This window comes from Mustela nigripes, chromosome 2 (genome assembly GCF_022355385.1).
Source record: "Mustela nigripes isolate SB6536 chromosome 2, MUSNIG.SB6536, whole genome shotgun sequence".
Classification (NCBI taxonomy): domain Eukaryota; kingdom Metazoa; phylum Chordata; class Mammalia; order Carnivora; family Mustelidae; genus Mustela; species Mustela nigripes.
Window position 1 is genome coordinate 16537525 of NC_081558.1, and position 14877 is coordinate 16552401.

Consider the following 14877-nt stretch of genomic DNA (forward strand, 5'->3'; position numbering starts at 1 on the left):
CAGGGGGAGTGGAAGAGGGAGAATCAGGCTTCCCGTGGAGCAGGGAGTCCGATGCTGGGATCCCAGGACCCTGAGATCATGACCTGAGCCGAAGACAGATACTTAAGGACTGAGCCACCCAGGCGCCCCTCTTTTGTTTTTTAAATGCCTGGCCACAGGAGTATGCTAATATTTCAAGGGTGTCTGATTTGAAATATACAGGCAGCCCCAGTTTATATCATACCCTAAAAACGATCTTTACCACTCTGCAGAGACTAAAGTGAACTTGCAGAAAACTGATAGCAACACAAATCATTCTTGACTACAGACACACAAATCAATTCTGTCCGGTGGAGGGACAACCCTCCCCCACCTCTGAGGACAGATTGTTCCATTTGCAAGTTCATTTCAATTTTCCTGATACCCAAACGTGTCTGTCCTTTGGATTCTCCTCTAAACTGGCTGTAACACCTCCCTCCTTGTCCTCGTGTTCATAATGAGAAAACATGAATTTTTAACTCGCATTCCCTTTGTATCTGCACGTTTTCTGAGGGTTAACCTTTAACACAGGTTGGGCACCCTGTGAGAAGTCAGGCAGTGGTGCCGTTGAGGTGGGAGAAAGCCCAGACCTCTTTCCCCCATCCCTTGTTGGGTTGGGACCCGCAGGGCTCAGAGAGCTGTGATCACCTTCTCCTTTATGTAGCTTCAACTGCTTTCAGTCCTGCCTGGTTTTTGTTTCACACCCCCAAATCCCCCCCATCCATGCCCCATCACCCCCAACCCCCTGTAATGTTCAATTCTTAGAGAATGAGTAAGCAGGGAAACCAGAGGGGCAAAGCTGCTGGGACAGCGTGCAGAGGGTGTGGAGCTAGCTAGAGACCTCTGATTCAGAGCCAAGCCCACACTGCTAAAGCAATCACAGGTGCTGAAACATTCTAGTAAGTGTTTATAGACAGTCTTTCCACCAGTCGAAAGTTAAGCGTGTTAGCAAAGCTTGGTAGCAACACTAGAATGTGATCAATGTCAGTAATTCCTCAGGAGAGCTGCAATGCAGGGGTGGGTGGCTGGTGACACAGCCAGACCCTGCCAGTCACCAACCCTTTAGATCCCAACGGATTTTGTAAAGATCCTATGTATACTGTATGATCCAAACATTCCACTCCTGGGTATTCCTAGAAGACAGGGGAAAGCATATATCCATACAAAGACAGGGGCATATGTTCATATCAGCTTTATAGCCCAAACCTGGAAACAACCCAAACACACCTTCACAGGTGAATGGATGGACACACTGTAGCTTATTCACACTACTCAGCAATAAAAAGAAATGAAAGCTTGATACACACTACCGCATGAGTGAATCTCAAGGTCATCAGGCTGAACGAAAGAATCCAGGTAATCAATTAATCAACCAATCAATCAATAAAAGAATCCAGACCCAAAAAAGTATTCCATTTATATAAAATGATTTGTAAGACTCTAATAAATGCAGGGCGCCTGCGTGGCTCAGTGGGTTAAAGCCTCTGCCTTCAGCTCGGGTCATGATCTCAGGGTCCTGGGATCGAGTCCCGCATCGGGCTCTCTGCTCAGCGCGGAGCCTGCTTCCTCCTCTCTCTCTCTGCCTGCCTCTCTGCCTACTTGTGATCTCTGTCTGTCAAATAAATAAATAAAATCTTTAAAAAAAAAAAAGACTCTAATAAGTGCAAAGTCATCTACAAAGACAGGAAGGCGTGACTGCCCTGTCAAGGACAGGGATGAGAGGAAAGAACCACCAAGAGTGAGGAGAGGCTTGTAAGGTGACAAACGTGACCCTATCTTGATTGTGGAGATGGTTTTAGGGACGTATACATACATCAAACATTTCAAATTGTATCCTTTAAATACATGTAGTTTCCTGTGTGTAAGTTATGCTCCTCAGTAAGGCTTTTATAAATAACATTTCATGGTCCCACTTTCATCACCTCCGAGTCCCTCCTCAGCCCCTTTGCACCTCTCTTGCTGTTTCCCATGCACCTAGCAAACGTCACTCTAGCTGGTATCCACTCCCCCTCCTCTGCCTGCCACCCCCCGCCCCCCGGTTGTGCACATGCACCCATCCAGGACACAAACATGAAGGAAAGTTCACCACCTTGCAAACTGGCCTCATTTTGGATGGTAGCCCCTGACCCAGGCCCCTCGCTGCTTCCCAGAAGCCCTACCACACTCCCAAGCTCATCTCTTTGCTGTAGGCCCTAGGTGACTCTTAACACATTTTCTCCCTTTCAAGCAAACCTCCATCACCGCCTACCCCATCCTCTACCCCAGAGCTTCTAGTCCAGGGAGGGAAGAAATGAAAGAGAACAGAACACCTGGAAGTCCCAGCACCACATCCACACCACCTGCTCCTGTCTGTTCCTGTCAGCTCTGCCTGTGCTTCGGCTGGTCTGGAAGAACTCTCCCAGATCCTCCTGGTTACCCCCCTCCTGAGCACCCAGCCTCTCACTGGCTCAAGGACTTCCTGCTTGTCTCTTGAGTATTTCCCTCCTGAGGATCACTCCCATTAGCACATGCACTCAGTTTTTTCTCCCAACTCAAAGGGCAACACTGCCACCATCATCTTCCCCACCCCACCCCCACCTTCCTGCAATGGCATGTCTTCCATCAAGCCTGCTTCTCTGCTCCACCTTACAGCCAACCCCACAAAAGAGCTGTGCTGGCTCACATCCACAATTCTCCGTTCCCATCCCCCTGTTGAACGCCCTTCGCTCGGCGTCCCCCTTCTTTGGAAATTGTTCTCAAGGTCATCACGACCTCCACTTCGCTAGACCCAGTAGCCAAATCCAGTCCTCATCTCCTCTGACCCATCTGGAACATTCGGCACAGCTTTTCTTCCCCCATCAAGCCTGATTGCCCCTTGGCTCCCTCTCTCTGCCGATTCCACTCCTACCTCTCTAGTCACTGGGCTGCCTTCCCCTCAACTTCCCAACCTCCGAATCTCCAAGGTCCCAACACCCAGTCCTTGGGCCTCTGCCCTTCTCTATCTACACTCATTCGTTGGCTATCTCGCAGTGCATGGCTTTAAATGGATCTGTATGCTGATGATGCCCAGTTACAGTTATCTAGCCAAGACTGCCTCACTGACTCCTTGCTTCTCCCGTAGCTCCACCTGAATGTCTAAAATTAACATGTTCCAGGGGCGCCTGGGTGGCTCAGTGGGTTAACGCCTCTGCCATTGGCTCAAGTCATGATCTCAGGGTCCTGGGATCGAGCCCCGCATCGGGTTCTCTGCTCAGCAGGGAGCCTCCTTCCTCCTCTCTCTCTGCCTGCCTCTCTGCCTACTTGTGATCTCTGTCAAATAAATAAATAAAATCTTTTTATAATTAAAATTTTTTAAAAAATTAAATTAAATTAACATGTTCCAACCCAAATTCCTGATCTTCACCCCAAAACTTGCCTCTTACCCATTCCGTAAAAGGCTTCCAGATGCTCTGGCTAAAAACCTCAGGCCCATCGTTGGCTCCATACTTTCTTCATGCCTCATATCAAATCCATCAAGAGATAACGGTCAGTTCTCCAAGAATCACGCCACTCCCCACCACCTTCCCTGCTTCCATTCTTGCCCAAGGCACCATCCTCTGCCCCACTCTTGCCTCCCTAGGGTCTAAACTTGCCCAGCATTTTAAGTAAGCCCATCACAATGACAGTCACACTCTGTCCTTGGCTCTTTGTTTCACCCAGCAAAGCAATGTCCCATTGCGTCTCCAAAGCCCTACAAGGCTGTGCCCTCACCTGTCTGTCTGGCCACATCCAGTGGTGCAGTCGCTTGCTTTCCTGGTCTGCTGACTGGCTCCCTTGCTCCTCCTTGAACACCCAGGACAACCCATGCCTCAATATTTGCATTGCTCTTTTGTCTGCCTGGGACATTCGTTCCTGAATTTCGGCAGGGTTGGCTCCCCAGGTCTACGTGTACACTTTTTGCTCTTCCAAAATGACTTTGGGTATCATTGGAGTTTCAAGCTTGCCATTAAGCTGGGAGAAAGAGGAGCATTTGAAAAAAATATTTTGCCGATGGCCCTGGCTAGCCTGGCTACCACCCTACCAAGGTCCTAGTCACAGCGAGCTGAGCCGGGGTAAGCACTCGGCTAGCAAGGAGGCAGGGCTTCAGGATCTACCTATGACATCTCCATGTAATGTCATAAAAGTATAAGTTTAAAAAAAGGCCAGCACATGGAGGGAGATGAATTTCATACTGGGAGAAAGTGGCGGGATGGGCTTGGGATCGTTACTTTTCCTTATTAGCTCTTCTGTATAGTTTAAGTATATTTTAATACCATGTGATTTTTAAAAATGTAAATACCTAGGGCCACCTGGACAACTCGGTTGGTTAAGCATCGGAGACTTGATTTCAGCTCCGGTCATGATCTCAGGGTCCTGGGGTCGAGCCCTGTGTCCAGTTCTGCCCTGGGCATTGAGCCTGTTTAAGACTCTCTCTCTCCTTTCTCTCCCTCTGCCCTTCCTTCTACTCCTGCATGCTGTCTGTCTGTCTCTGTCTCTCTCTCCCCCCACCATAAATAAATAAATAAATAAATCTTTTAAAATAAATAAATGTAAATGCCTGCCTATGGATCTAGATCAGACTGTAGCAGTCAGGGCTGTGAGGCAGACCCTGGGTCTAAGACATGCAGATTGAAGGAAAGAGGAAATCCCCCCAAAATGGCAGCAGCCAACAGCACAGACACTGTTCACCAAGCCTTGTGCTCACCAAGCACTTTTCAGGTTAACATCTCTTTTACCCTCATTTCTTAGACTGAGTCCAAAGGGCTACCCTGCCAATGTAATGAAACGATGCCCATTAAGCTTTACAGAATACATCTTTCCTTTATTGCGAAGAACAAACCAACATAAATGGCTCACATATTTGGGGGCAGCTAACATATAATGGAGAAAAGAAAAGATATGAGACACATCTCATTAAAAAGAAGCATATACCAAATCTTTTGGGGATTTCTTTTTAAATGTTTTCTATCCCATTCCCTCTGAAACCCCATGAGAATATAAACTATTTTTTGGTGAGAGTCAAGACTTTGGTGAGAGTCAACTCTTTTTTTCAATTCCATTCTCTTCCTCCAGAGTGATTAAAATCAGTAAACAGTCTAGCATAAGATAATAGAGTTGTTGAATCGCTCCCTTGTACACATGAGACTGGTGTAACATAGTGTGTCGGCTGCCCTTCAATTTAAAAAAAATGGGGGAAAAAGATCAAAAGAGATAAATAAATACATGAATAAACTGTCTTTGTCTTTATACGTTATCACCCGTATAACTGAATAATCATCCCCTTGAATCAATTTTAGCAGAACCTCAAATACAAGACGTGTAAAACAATGCCATTACAGTTTCACTAATTAAATCAGTAAATGTGCAAATAAAGTGCTCTTCCCTTAAGGAACGAACCCACAATCCTAGCCTAGATGGCAGAGAGCCTTCCTGGGTGAAAAAGTCCTCACTCAGAACCTTCCAGCTGCTCTTCTATTTCTCCCACTCAGTGACTCAGTTTCATCCAGGCAGGATGCTATTCTGTATTGTATCTTTACTTAAAATGCTTTTTTAAAATATATATATTATTTATTTATTTGTCAAAGAGAGAGAGCACGCACAATCAGGGGGAGCAGCAGGCAGAGGGGGAAGCAGGATCCCCACTGAGCAGGGAGCCCAATGTGGGACTTGATCCCCAGACCCTGAGATGCTTAACCAACTGAGCAACCGATGCTTAACCAACTGAGCCACCCAGGAGCTCCTCTGTTTATCATTTTTAAGTTTTGATACATGCTTCATGAAATAAAGACAGTCTTACAAAATGGAGCACCATGAAGTGAGGTCACAGAGCAAGCTAGAGCCTGTTTTCATAAAATTAAATTAACCAGATAATTGCTTTTTCTGATAAGACATTCGTCGGGTTTTCAATATGTTAATTTCCCCGCAGGAAACAGATCTTGAGAAACTAAAGTTACCCTACAAATAGTGTTAAGAATCGCAGCATGAATCGCAGTACAGAAACTCAGAGACACCTGCCAAAAAAGGGAAATTCATTCATTCATACGTTCATTTTTTTGCAGGTCCTGGGAAGCCTATCAGCTTGCTCCTTGAACCCCCACATTCCTCCCTCCACTATCCCTACTTCACCCTCACCTGCCCAGTCAATTTGATGGCTGTTTTTCTTATCCTGAGCTAGAAAAACCTAACTTCCCTAAGAAGTTTTCTGTCTTAGGGCAAGCAAGATAAGACAGGGCACCAGCCCCATTCAGGGCCAACCCGGTACATAGGAACCATGGGAAGCTGTCTACAAAGTCATTTCACAGCAGGATGAAAGAAGCCAAGAGGCAAAAACCACTCCAAAGCAGATGGACCCTAGCTCTCTGCAGATGCCTCCTGCTTCCAGAACCCTCAGGGGGTTACATCAGCTACAGACACTTTCCCGCAAAACCCCCAGGGCTTGGGTCCCCCTTTAGCAAGTTGTCCTACCCTAGAGTAACCCAGATGCTAGGAGTAAGGAGAAGGTCGGAGCAGAGCTGAGAGACACTTTGGGCTCACAGGGTCCAGGGACCTGTGTAATTCGTGCTAGTGTAGATCGCTCAGACCCATTGCCATAGGTGTTGCCCAGTCTGAGGTTCCAATTCTTAAATTCAAGATTCATCTCATATTGGATAACCTCCGATTAGTGCAAGTGAAAAGAACGTCCCAACTATGTGTGACTGCAGCATTGTGCAGGGAAAAGATCTTGGCCAAATCCTCCGCTTACCAGCTATGTCAACTTGGGTAAGACATTTGGGTCCCAACTTCCTCGTCTTCAAGTTGGGGATAAGGGTAACCACCTGGAGTGGCTGTGATGCTTACAGTAACAGCTTAATTAATTATCAAACATGATCAGAAAAGGTACTGGTTTGATCCAGATAGTTCATAAGAATGGAGAGCCAAGAACAGAGAAACATTCACACCTTACACATTTTGTTTTGTTTTGTTAAAGATTTTTTATTTATTTGACAGAGAGAGATCACAAGTAGACGGAGAGGCAGGCAGAGAGAGAGAGAGAGGGAGGAGGAAGCAGGCTCCCTGCCTAGCAGAGAGCCCGATAAAGGACTCGATCCCAGGACCCTGAGATCATGACCTGAGCTGAAGGCAGAGGTTTAACCCACTGAGCCACCCAGGAAGCCCACACATTTTGTTTTTAACTTAAAGTACAGGGGCACCTGGGTGGCTCGGTCGTTAAGTATCTGCCTTCAGCTCACGACATGATCCCCGGGTCCTGGGATCTAGCCCCACGTAGAGCTTCCTGTTCTGCAGGAAGCCTGCTTCTCCCTCTCCCAATCCCCATGCTTGTGTTCTCTCTACTGCTGTGTGGGTCTCTCTGTCAAATAAATAAGTAAATCTTTAAAAAAAATACAAATAAAAATAAAACTTAAAGCACAGAAAAATATCAACCCTTGCCAACTTGAGATAAAGTTATGGACCTCCTCGGAAACTGGGTCTGCTGATCAGAATCCCATTCTGCCTTTCTTATATAAACCACACCCTCCGCACATCATGCAAGAGCTCCAGTTTTGGATCCTTCATAGGGAATTAAAAAGTCAGAGATGCAAAGCCACCGGCATGTGCAACCTCTCCAACTGGTCCTACTGCCTTGGATTTGTGCAGTGCTGAGTCAATTGTGTGGCCCTTGGTTATCCCAAATGGAGTTTTTCCAAAGCGATCAGCTTCATTTCATATACCTATCACTCTCTTTTCCTCCTGTATCATGAGCTTACACGAGCATAGACAAATTATCTCCTCTGCAACCAAGTAAAAAATGGTATCAGTAGAGCAAGTCTTAGTCCACATTCAGCTCAACTGGTAAGGATGGAAATACATGACAGGGAGTACCTTTGAGCTGCTCCAGGGCATGGGAGAGAGTTTACTGTGTCATCGCTGTGCACCCCGTGCCTGGTACAGTGCCTGGAATGCATGTGGGACTGTACACCATGGGCTCGCGATTATGGGAATCAGACATTCGCTGTGGGCAACAGTGGGATGGCTTCAAAGTCCAATGAGTAAGTGTCACAGAGAAATCCCAGAAGGGCCTTCCTCTCTACAACATGACCACAGCTTGCCTAGCCCCCACTCACTAAAGAAGCTACAGGCAAGTAGAGAAAACACATACTTTTCCAATGCGCTTTTCTCGAGCCTTTCTGTCTCCTTCTTCTGCCAAGCTTTGTGCTTCTTGACGCGCGTCTCCCACAAGGCTCTGATGACAGAAATGTCGAACACGACCACTTTGTGTCCCATTTTGGGAGCATGAAATTACCTATTTAAAAAACACAATATGTCAGCTTCACACACACACACACAAGAGAAAATAGTTTTCTTACAACCTTGGTTTTTTTTTAAGATTTTTTTTTAATTTATTTGAGATAGAGTGCGCATGCCGGCCAGCGATGGGGAAAGGGCTCAGAGAGCAGGGTGGGGGAGGTGGGGAGGTGGTGGCGGAAGGAAAAGGACAAGCAGACTCCTGGCTGCTGGCTCCGCACAGAGACCATAACACACTGAAGTTGGATCCCAGGACTCCAAGATCCCAACCTGAGATCACGAGCAGAACTGAAACCAAGAGTCAGATGCCCAACGACTGAGCCATCCAGGCACCCCAGTTTTAGCATGAACTTTGAAATGAAACAAGAATGAATCCATCCTCATAAGTAATGATGAAATGCCCTGTGAATTCCAGAATGGCAGTTTGCTAATGTACTTAAAGCCTGATGGTACTCTGGGTTAAGTCAAGTCCAACACCCAGCCTGTGGCTCCTCTAGAAGGTCACACTTGTAGCTCTACCTCTCAGCCAGATTTGGGGGTTCCCAAAGCCCCCTGGGCCCTCCATAAGCCTCTTGGTTCCATGTTCTATTGAATTTTCTAGCAGCTCATCTTTCCACTAGGGCTGTACCAGACTCAAGGGTACGTTTGTGAGTTAATCAGAAAACACACACACACACACACGCACGCCTGGTGACCTGAGACTACACCAGCAGTCACCGTTAAACAACAAAACCAATCCTTGCACCAAGAACCATGAGCACTTTCCCAGTAGGGACTGACTACGACACAGAGCATGGGGACGGGTCCTGCGAGGGTCCCCTGCAATATGAACCTTCACAGGCTGCTGGTCTCTGTGTATGTAAGGAAAGTCAAGGGCAGGTGCATCTTGGCCCTTCATCGAAATGAGACCCGGCACAGTGTCTGGCACACAGCAGACTCTCTGTAAATATTTGTGAAGTCGATAAACGAAAACTGAATAAGAGGTTTGCATCCAGATTGCTCCTCTCTCAGGCCACTCAGTGAGCTTCCTCTCTCCTTTTTATGTTCCCATCTTTTTTTTTTTTCTTTAAGATTTTATTTATTTATTTGACAGACAGAGATCACAAGGAGGCAGAGAGGCAGGCAGAGAGAGGAGGAAGCAGGCTCCCTGCTGAGCAGAGAGCCCAATGCGATGCAGGGCTCTTGGGGGCCAAGGATCACGAAGGCAGAGGCTTTAACCCACTGAGTCACCCAGGTGCCCCATCTTGTTTTTATTTTATTCATTGCCTTAAGTGATTATTTGTTCACCGAAAAAAAAAAAAACAAAAAACTGTCAGGATGTAAAAGTACTTCTTAATGTTCATTCCTCTAACCTGCGCTGATCTCCCTTATCTAAAAATAACTTCCTAGTTATCGTTTTACATTTCCCCTACTTAGTAGCATTGAAATCTGGCTCCATCCACTTCCTGATTCATGCACACACGCACACACACACACGCGCGCCAATCGTAGGGCTGTTGAATATTCTCTGCTCCAGTTCCAGATGCTTCTAAATGGCAGTCCTTGGGGACACAAAAGCAAATATTTGATCTTCAGACTCAGCTGTGTACTCGCCACGAAGGGCTTGCCAGGCTGAGCGGGAAAGCCGGCTTCTGTCTGCGCAGTGGAAGGCTGGAGAGCCATCATTTTCATCTTAACGAGCTGAAAATGCTGGCCCCGGCTTACTTCCATCTTTCCCTTCATTTCTGACATCTGGGACTGTCTTTTGTCTGCCTTTAAATATTTTTACCTCAAGGAGATTTCTGGCAAAGGTACAAGAGATGCACCTTTTTGTGCGGACCGATGTTCTCAATTCTCTGGGGTCAATAACATGAGCGAGGCATTGGAAGGTCCTGGAACTCTATTTAACCTTTTCAGGAACTGTTGGACTGTTTCCCCAAAGCAGCAGCCTCATGTTCCTGCCCTGACAGCCGAGCATGAGGGTTCTGGTGTCTCCACATCCTCTCTACGCTCGTTCTTCCACTCTCTCCCACCATGGCCGTCCCAGTAGGTGGGGGCAGTGGTCTCTAGTGGTTTTGATTTGCGTTTCCCTGACAGCTAATGAGGTTGACTGAACATCTTTTTATGTACTTATGGACCATTTTTATACCTTCTTGGGAGAAATGTCTATTCATATCCTTTGCCAAATTTTAAATGGGGCCATTTGTCTTTTTAATTGTTGACTTGTAATAGCTCTTTCTATGTCCTAAGCACGGGTCTTTTGTCTGATACATGATTCACAAATGTTCTTCGATTCCAACCTTTTATTTTTAACCTAATTATACAGTTATATTTGGTATGAGATTTTGTAGACAGAACCTTTTACTTTTTTTTTTTTTTTTTTTTTTTAAGTAGGCTCCATACTCAGTGTGGGGCTTGAACTCACAACCCTGAGATCAATAGTCGTATCCAGCCTGGAGCCGCTGTTGACAGAATCTTGTTGGATCATTTATTTCACACATTCCAACAACGTCTTTTAATTGGTGTATTTGAGCAATTTACATTAACCATAATTACTGATACTTTGCATTTAGGTCTAAATTCACTTATTACCCATTTTCTGCTGGATTCCTCTTTTGTTTTCTTTTTACACTTTCTAGCCTCCTTTTGTGTTTATCTGAACATCTTTTTAGTATTCAATTTATTTTCTCTGTTGTGTTTTGGACTCTGTTTCTCAGCGTAGTCTTTCCTTTTTCATGGCTGCCCTAGGGAGGATAAGCTCCCGGCTTCACTTCTCATAGCCCATCAGAAACAATATTTTACCCCATGGAGTGAGTCGTGGAAACCTCACTACCACTGAGGTCCCTTAGGCTCTCGCCTCGGTGCTGCCATTGTCCCTTGCACTGAATCTGTCAGTGTTCTATTTTGGGCTTCCAGTCCTGAAATGTTTTTAAAGAACTCACGAGGAGGACGCTAGCCCATCACATCTACCCTGATACGGACCGTATCTGTGGCTCCTCCCTCATTCCTATTGTCCCATGTCCCCTCTGGTAGCATTTCCCTTCTGCCTAAACAACTCCCCTAAACAGTCCCCTCAGACAGAGACCTCAGCTGACAAAACCTCTGTTCCCCTTCACCTGAATATCTTCTTTTCACTTTCACTCCTTTTTTTTTCCTTTTTCCTCTATTCCTTTTTTTTTTTTCTACCTTCACTCCTGAAGATGGTTTTTGCCGGATAGCGAATCCTGAGGTAATTCTTTTCAACATTTTATAGACACTGCCTGTGTCTTCTGGCCTCCATGGTTTCCCACGAGAAAGGTACAGTAGTTGGAACTATAAGTCTCATCAAGGTGACGCGTCACGTTTCTCCCACGACGTGTTGAGAATTATTCCTTGTCTCTGGGTTTCCTGTTTAATTATGACAAATCTGGGCATGGGTTTCTTTGGGTTTATGCCGTGTGGGATTTCCCTAGCTCCTCTGGTCGGGAGGTTCTAAATTTTGCCAAATTGGGGGATTTTTCGGCCATCGTTTTTTCTCCAGCTATTTTTTTTTTTTTTTCTGCAATGCCCTCTTCCTCCCCTCTTCTGGGACTCGGACAAAACAAATATTAGCCGTTTCAATATCATTTTGTAGATTCTTGAGGCTGTTGGCTTTTTTAGCATCTCTTTTCCTTTCTTTTTTCAGATTTATAATATCCAGCAATCCATCTTCAAATGTCCCACACCTTCCCATATCATCTCCATTATGTTTATGAGTCTATCCAGGGAGTATTTTATTTCAGGGATTGTCTATTTTATTTCTAAAGTTGCCATTTAGTTCTTTTTATCTCCGACTTCTTGTTGGTCCTTTCTCTTTCCATTCACACCCGAGGGCAGAGGGAGAGGACTCCAGAAAGGACAAACTTGGAAGGGCTTCCAACCTCGTTTTAGAAGTTGCAGCTCAGCGCAGTGGAGAGCAGGGTAGTCCTCTGGTTTGGTCAGGCTGGTCTGGCTCACTGGGCAACTGACAGGCCACGCCCCCCACCCCAGGGTGGAAGGCCACCTGACCAGTCACCAAGGGTGCGGACATATGCAGTGTGGGTCCTGGGTCGTAGGAAGCCTTCTGAGCACAGGGGCTTCACGAGGGCTCTGTTTTCTAGGTGGAGAGCACTGCAGAAAGCTTCTTGCTAGCCAGGGCTGTCCATTTGCAAAGGACCAGGTTCTGGGCCTGGGGCTGGGGCCAGCTCGTGTACCCAGACCCCTGCTGGCCCCCTCCTGCCCACACCGGAACAGGAAGGAGAACTCCTTCCACGGTACTGTCCCTTTAGTGCTGTCCCCTGAGAAGGCTGAACGGGTTGTTCACTTGAAAGGACAAGTACTTCAAGGAACAACACAGTGTGTCATACAGCACAGACGTTGAAGGCTATGTTCAAAGCCAAGAGGCACTACGTTGATGACTGACACAGTAGGTGGTTCAGTTCAGACGTCACATTCCCTCCTCCGGCCTTCTAGGACTAGAATTCCCAGGGTGGGGACTGTCCTCAGATTGTACGGGTGGACTGCCCATGTGCGCCCCCCAGCGGCCGTCTGGGATGGAGGCCATGGTCTACCCTGCCCTTAGGCTCAAACAGCAGAAGGCATGCTGATAAGGATCAGACTCCCAGGGAAGGCTCAAGGATGAGCCCAGGAGCTCTAAACAACGTTTATGTCAAATAAATAAATAAAATCTTTAAAAAAAAAAATCACATTTCTCTCAGGAAGTAAGTCTTTTCTAAAAGTTGGTTTAGGGACGCCTGGGTGGCTCAGTGGGTTAAGCAGCTGCCTTCGGCTCAGGTCATGATCCCAGTGTCCTGAGATCGAGTCTCACATCGGGCTCCTTGCTCAGCAGGGAGCTTGTTTCTCCCTCTGCCTCTGCCTGCCATTCTGTCTGCCTATGCTCGCTCTCTCCCCCTCTCTCTCTCTGATAAATAAATAAAATCTTTAAAAAAATAATAATAAATAAATAAATAAAATAAATAAAAATAAAAGTTGGTTTAAACGGGTGATGGGGATTAAGGAGGGCACTTGTGGTGAGCCCAGCACTTTTAAGTGCTGGATCACTAAATTCTATACCTGAAACTAGTATTATGATCTATGTTAATTGGAAATGAAATAAAAACAAACAAATAAATAAATGTTGGCTTTGAAAATATTACATGCCACCATTCCATCAAACTATAGATAATGGCGAATTTGTCATCATAGGATTGGTACCTTATAGTGACAACAAAAAGTGTTCCCTAAAACTAATCTACGGACCATCTAAAGAAGATACTTAAAGAGCAGGCAGAAAAATCTTTATGCTTGCAGAGTTGGGATCCTAGATTTTTAAAGGTGAGGTACAAATATCACAAATATATCTTTTATTTGAAGTCTAATCAAATATATGAAATCAAGCTGGATAGGAAACTAATTAGAGAAGAAGGGCAGATTCTACAGTCATAGATAGGTAAAGGGAAGGCGCCCCAGAAATGTGAATTTGATTAGGAATTCCCAGGTAGTTTTTTTTTTTTTTTTTTTTTAGATTTTATTTATTTAATTGTCAGAGAGAAAGCGAGCGAAAGTGAGCACAGGCAGAGTCAGAGGGAGAAGCAGGCTCCCTGCGGAGCAAGGAGCCCGATGTGGGACTCTTTCCCAGGACGCCGGGATCATGACCTGAGCCGAAGGCAGCTGCTTAACCCACTGAGCCACCCAGGCGTCCCCTCCCAGGTAGTTTAAAAACCTGTCCCTGGGCTTCATAAAATCTAAGCGTCATTCTCTAATTTGAATTTTAACAAAAGAGATCATATTTTGTGTGATGTGATTGAAGAATGTAAGGAGTGAGACACTTTATGTTTTATGTGAATTGTTGAATTTGTCTCTTGGTTTCAGATTTCTAGTTTGTAGTGTCTCAGGATTTTTATATGTCTATAATACATGTTTTTCTGAAAACACATGAGATTTACCAAAATTATCTTTCCATATCAGGCCATTTTCTCAATGTGGCAACTTCACCGCAGGCTCAAATCAAGGCCAGATGGGTTTTTCATACCTATATATATATATATATATATTTGTACCTATATACATATATATGAATGAATAAGGAAAATAATTAAGTGCTTAGATTATTTAGTAGTAAACTGGTTAAATGAATAAATAAGCTGAATTATTACATGCTATAGTCAGATTGTGTTGAAGTAGAAAATATAACTAAAAGCCTAAAATGTATTGTACAGTTTCTTAAAGTATTATATATGCTGCTAGCTCAGATACAAATTTTGTTTTTATTGGCTTTTTGTTTTAAAATAAGTGTATGATAGATTAAAGATATTCTGCTTATGTGAAAAAAAAAATAAATAAACAACGTTATGGTTGTTCTCAGAGCTCTTCCCTCTCCTCTGTTCCCCCAGTTCTTCTAGATTGCTGAGGCTCCCTTTTATAGTCCTTTGCCCAGAGAGCTGGGGCTTTAGGCCCCCTGCTTTGTTGTGCACCCACTTTTGGGGGCCAAGTAGCAGGAGGCCCTGGGGATAGAAAAAGCAATGAGAGTTTCCTCCACTCTCTGGGGCCTGCAACTCCTCAGATCCAAACGGAAAGACCCCTTTTCTCAAAGTTTTGAGTGAC

The 14877-nt window shown here is 45.3% G+C and overlaps 1 protein-coding gene across 1 annotated transcript in view; it reads right to left on the reverse strand.

The window, feature by feature from the left end:
* The window catches only part of LRRC2 (leucine rich repeat containing 2), a 42376-nt gene that overhangs the window by 16989 nt on the left and 10510 nt on the right, over positions 1–14877 (reverse strand). The window contains exon 2 of the mRNA XM_059387812.1: positions 8153–8296. Within this exon, the coding sequence (XP_059243795.1) occupies positions 8153–8277 (125 nt within the window). The 5' untranslated portion in view covers positions 8278–8296. The remainder of the gene's footprint in view (positions 1–8152; positions 8297–14877) is intronic.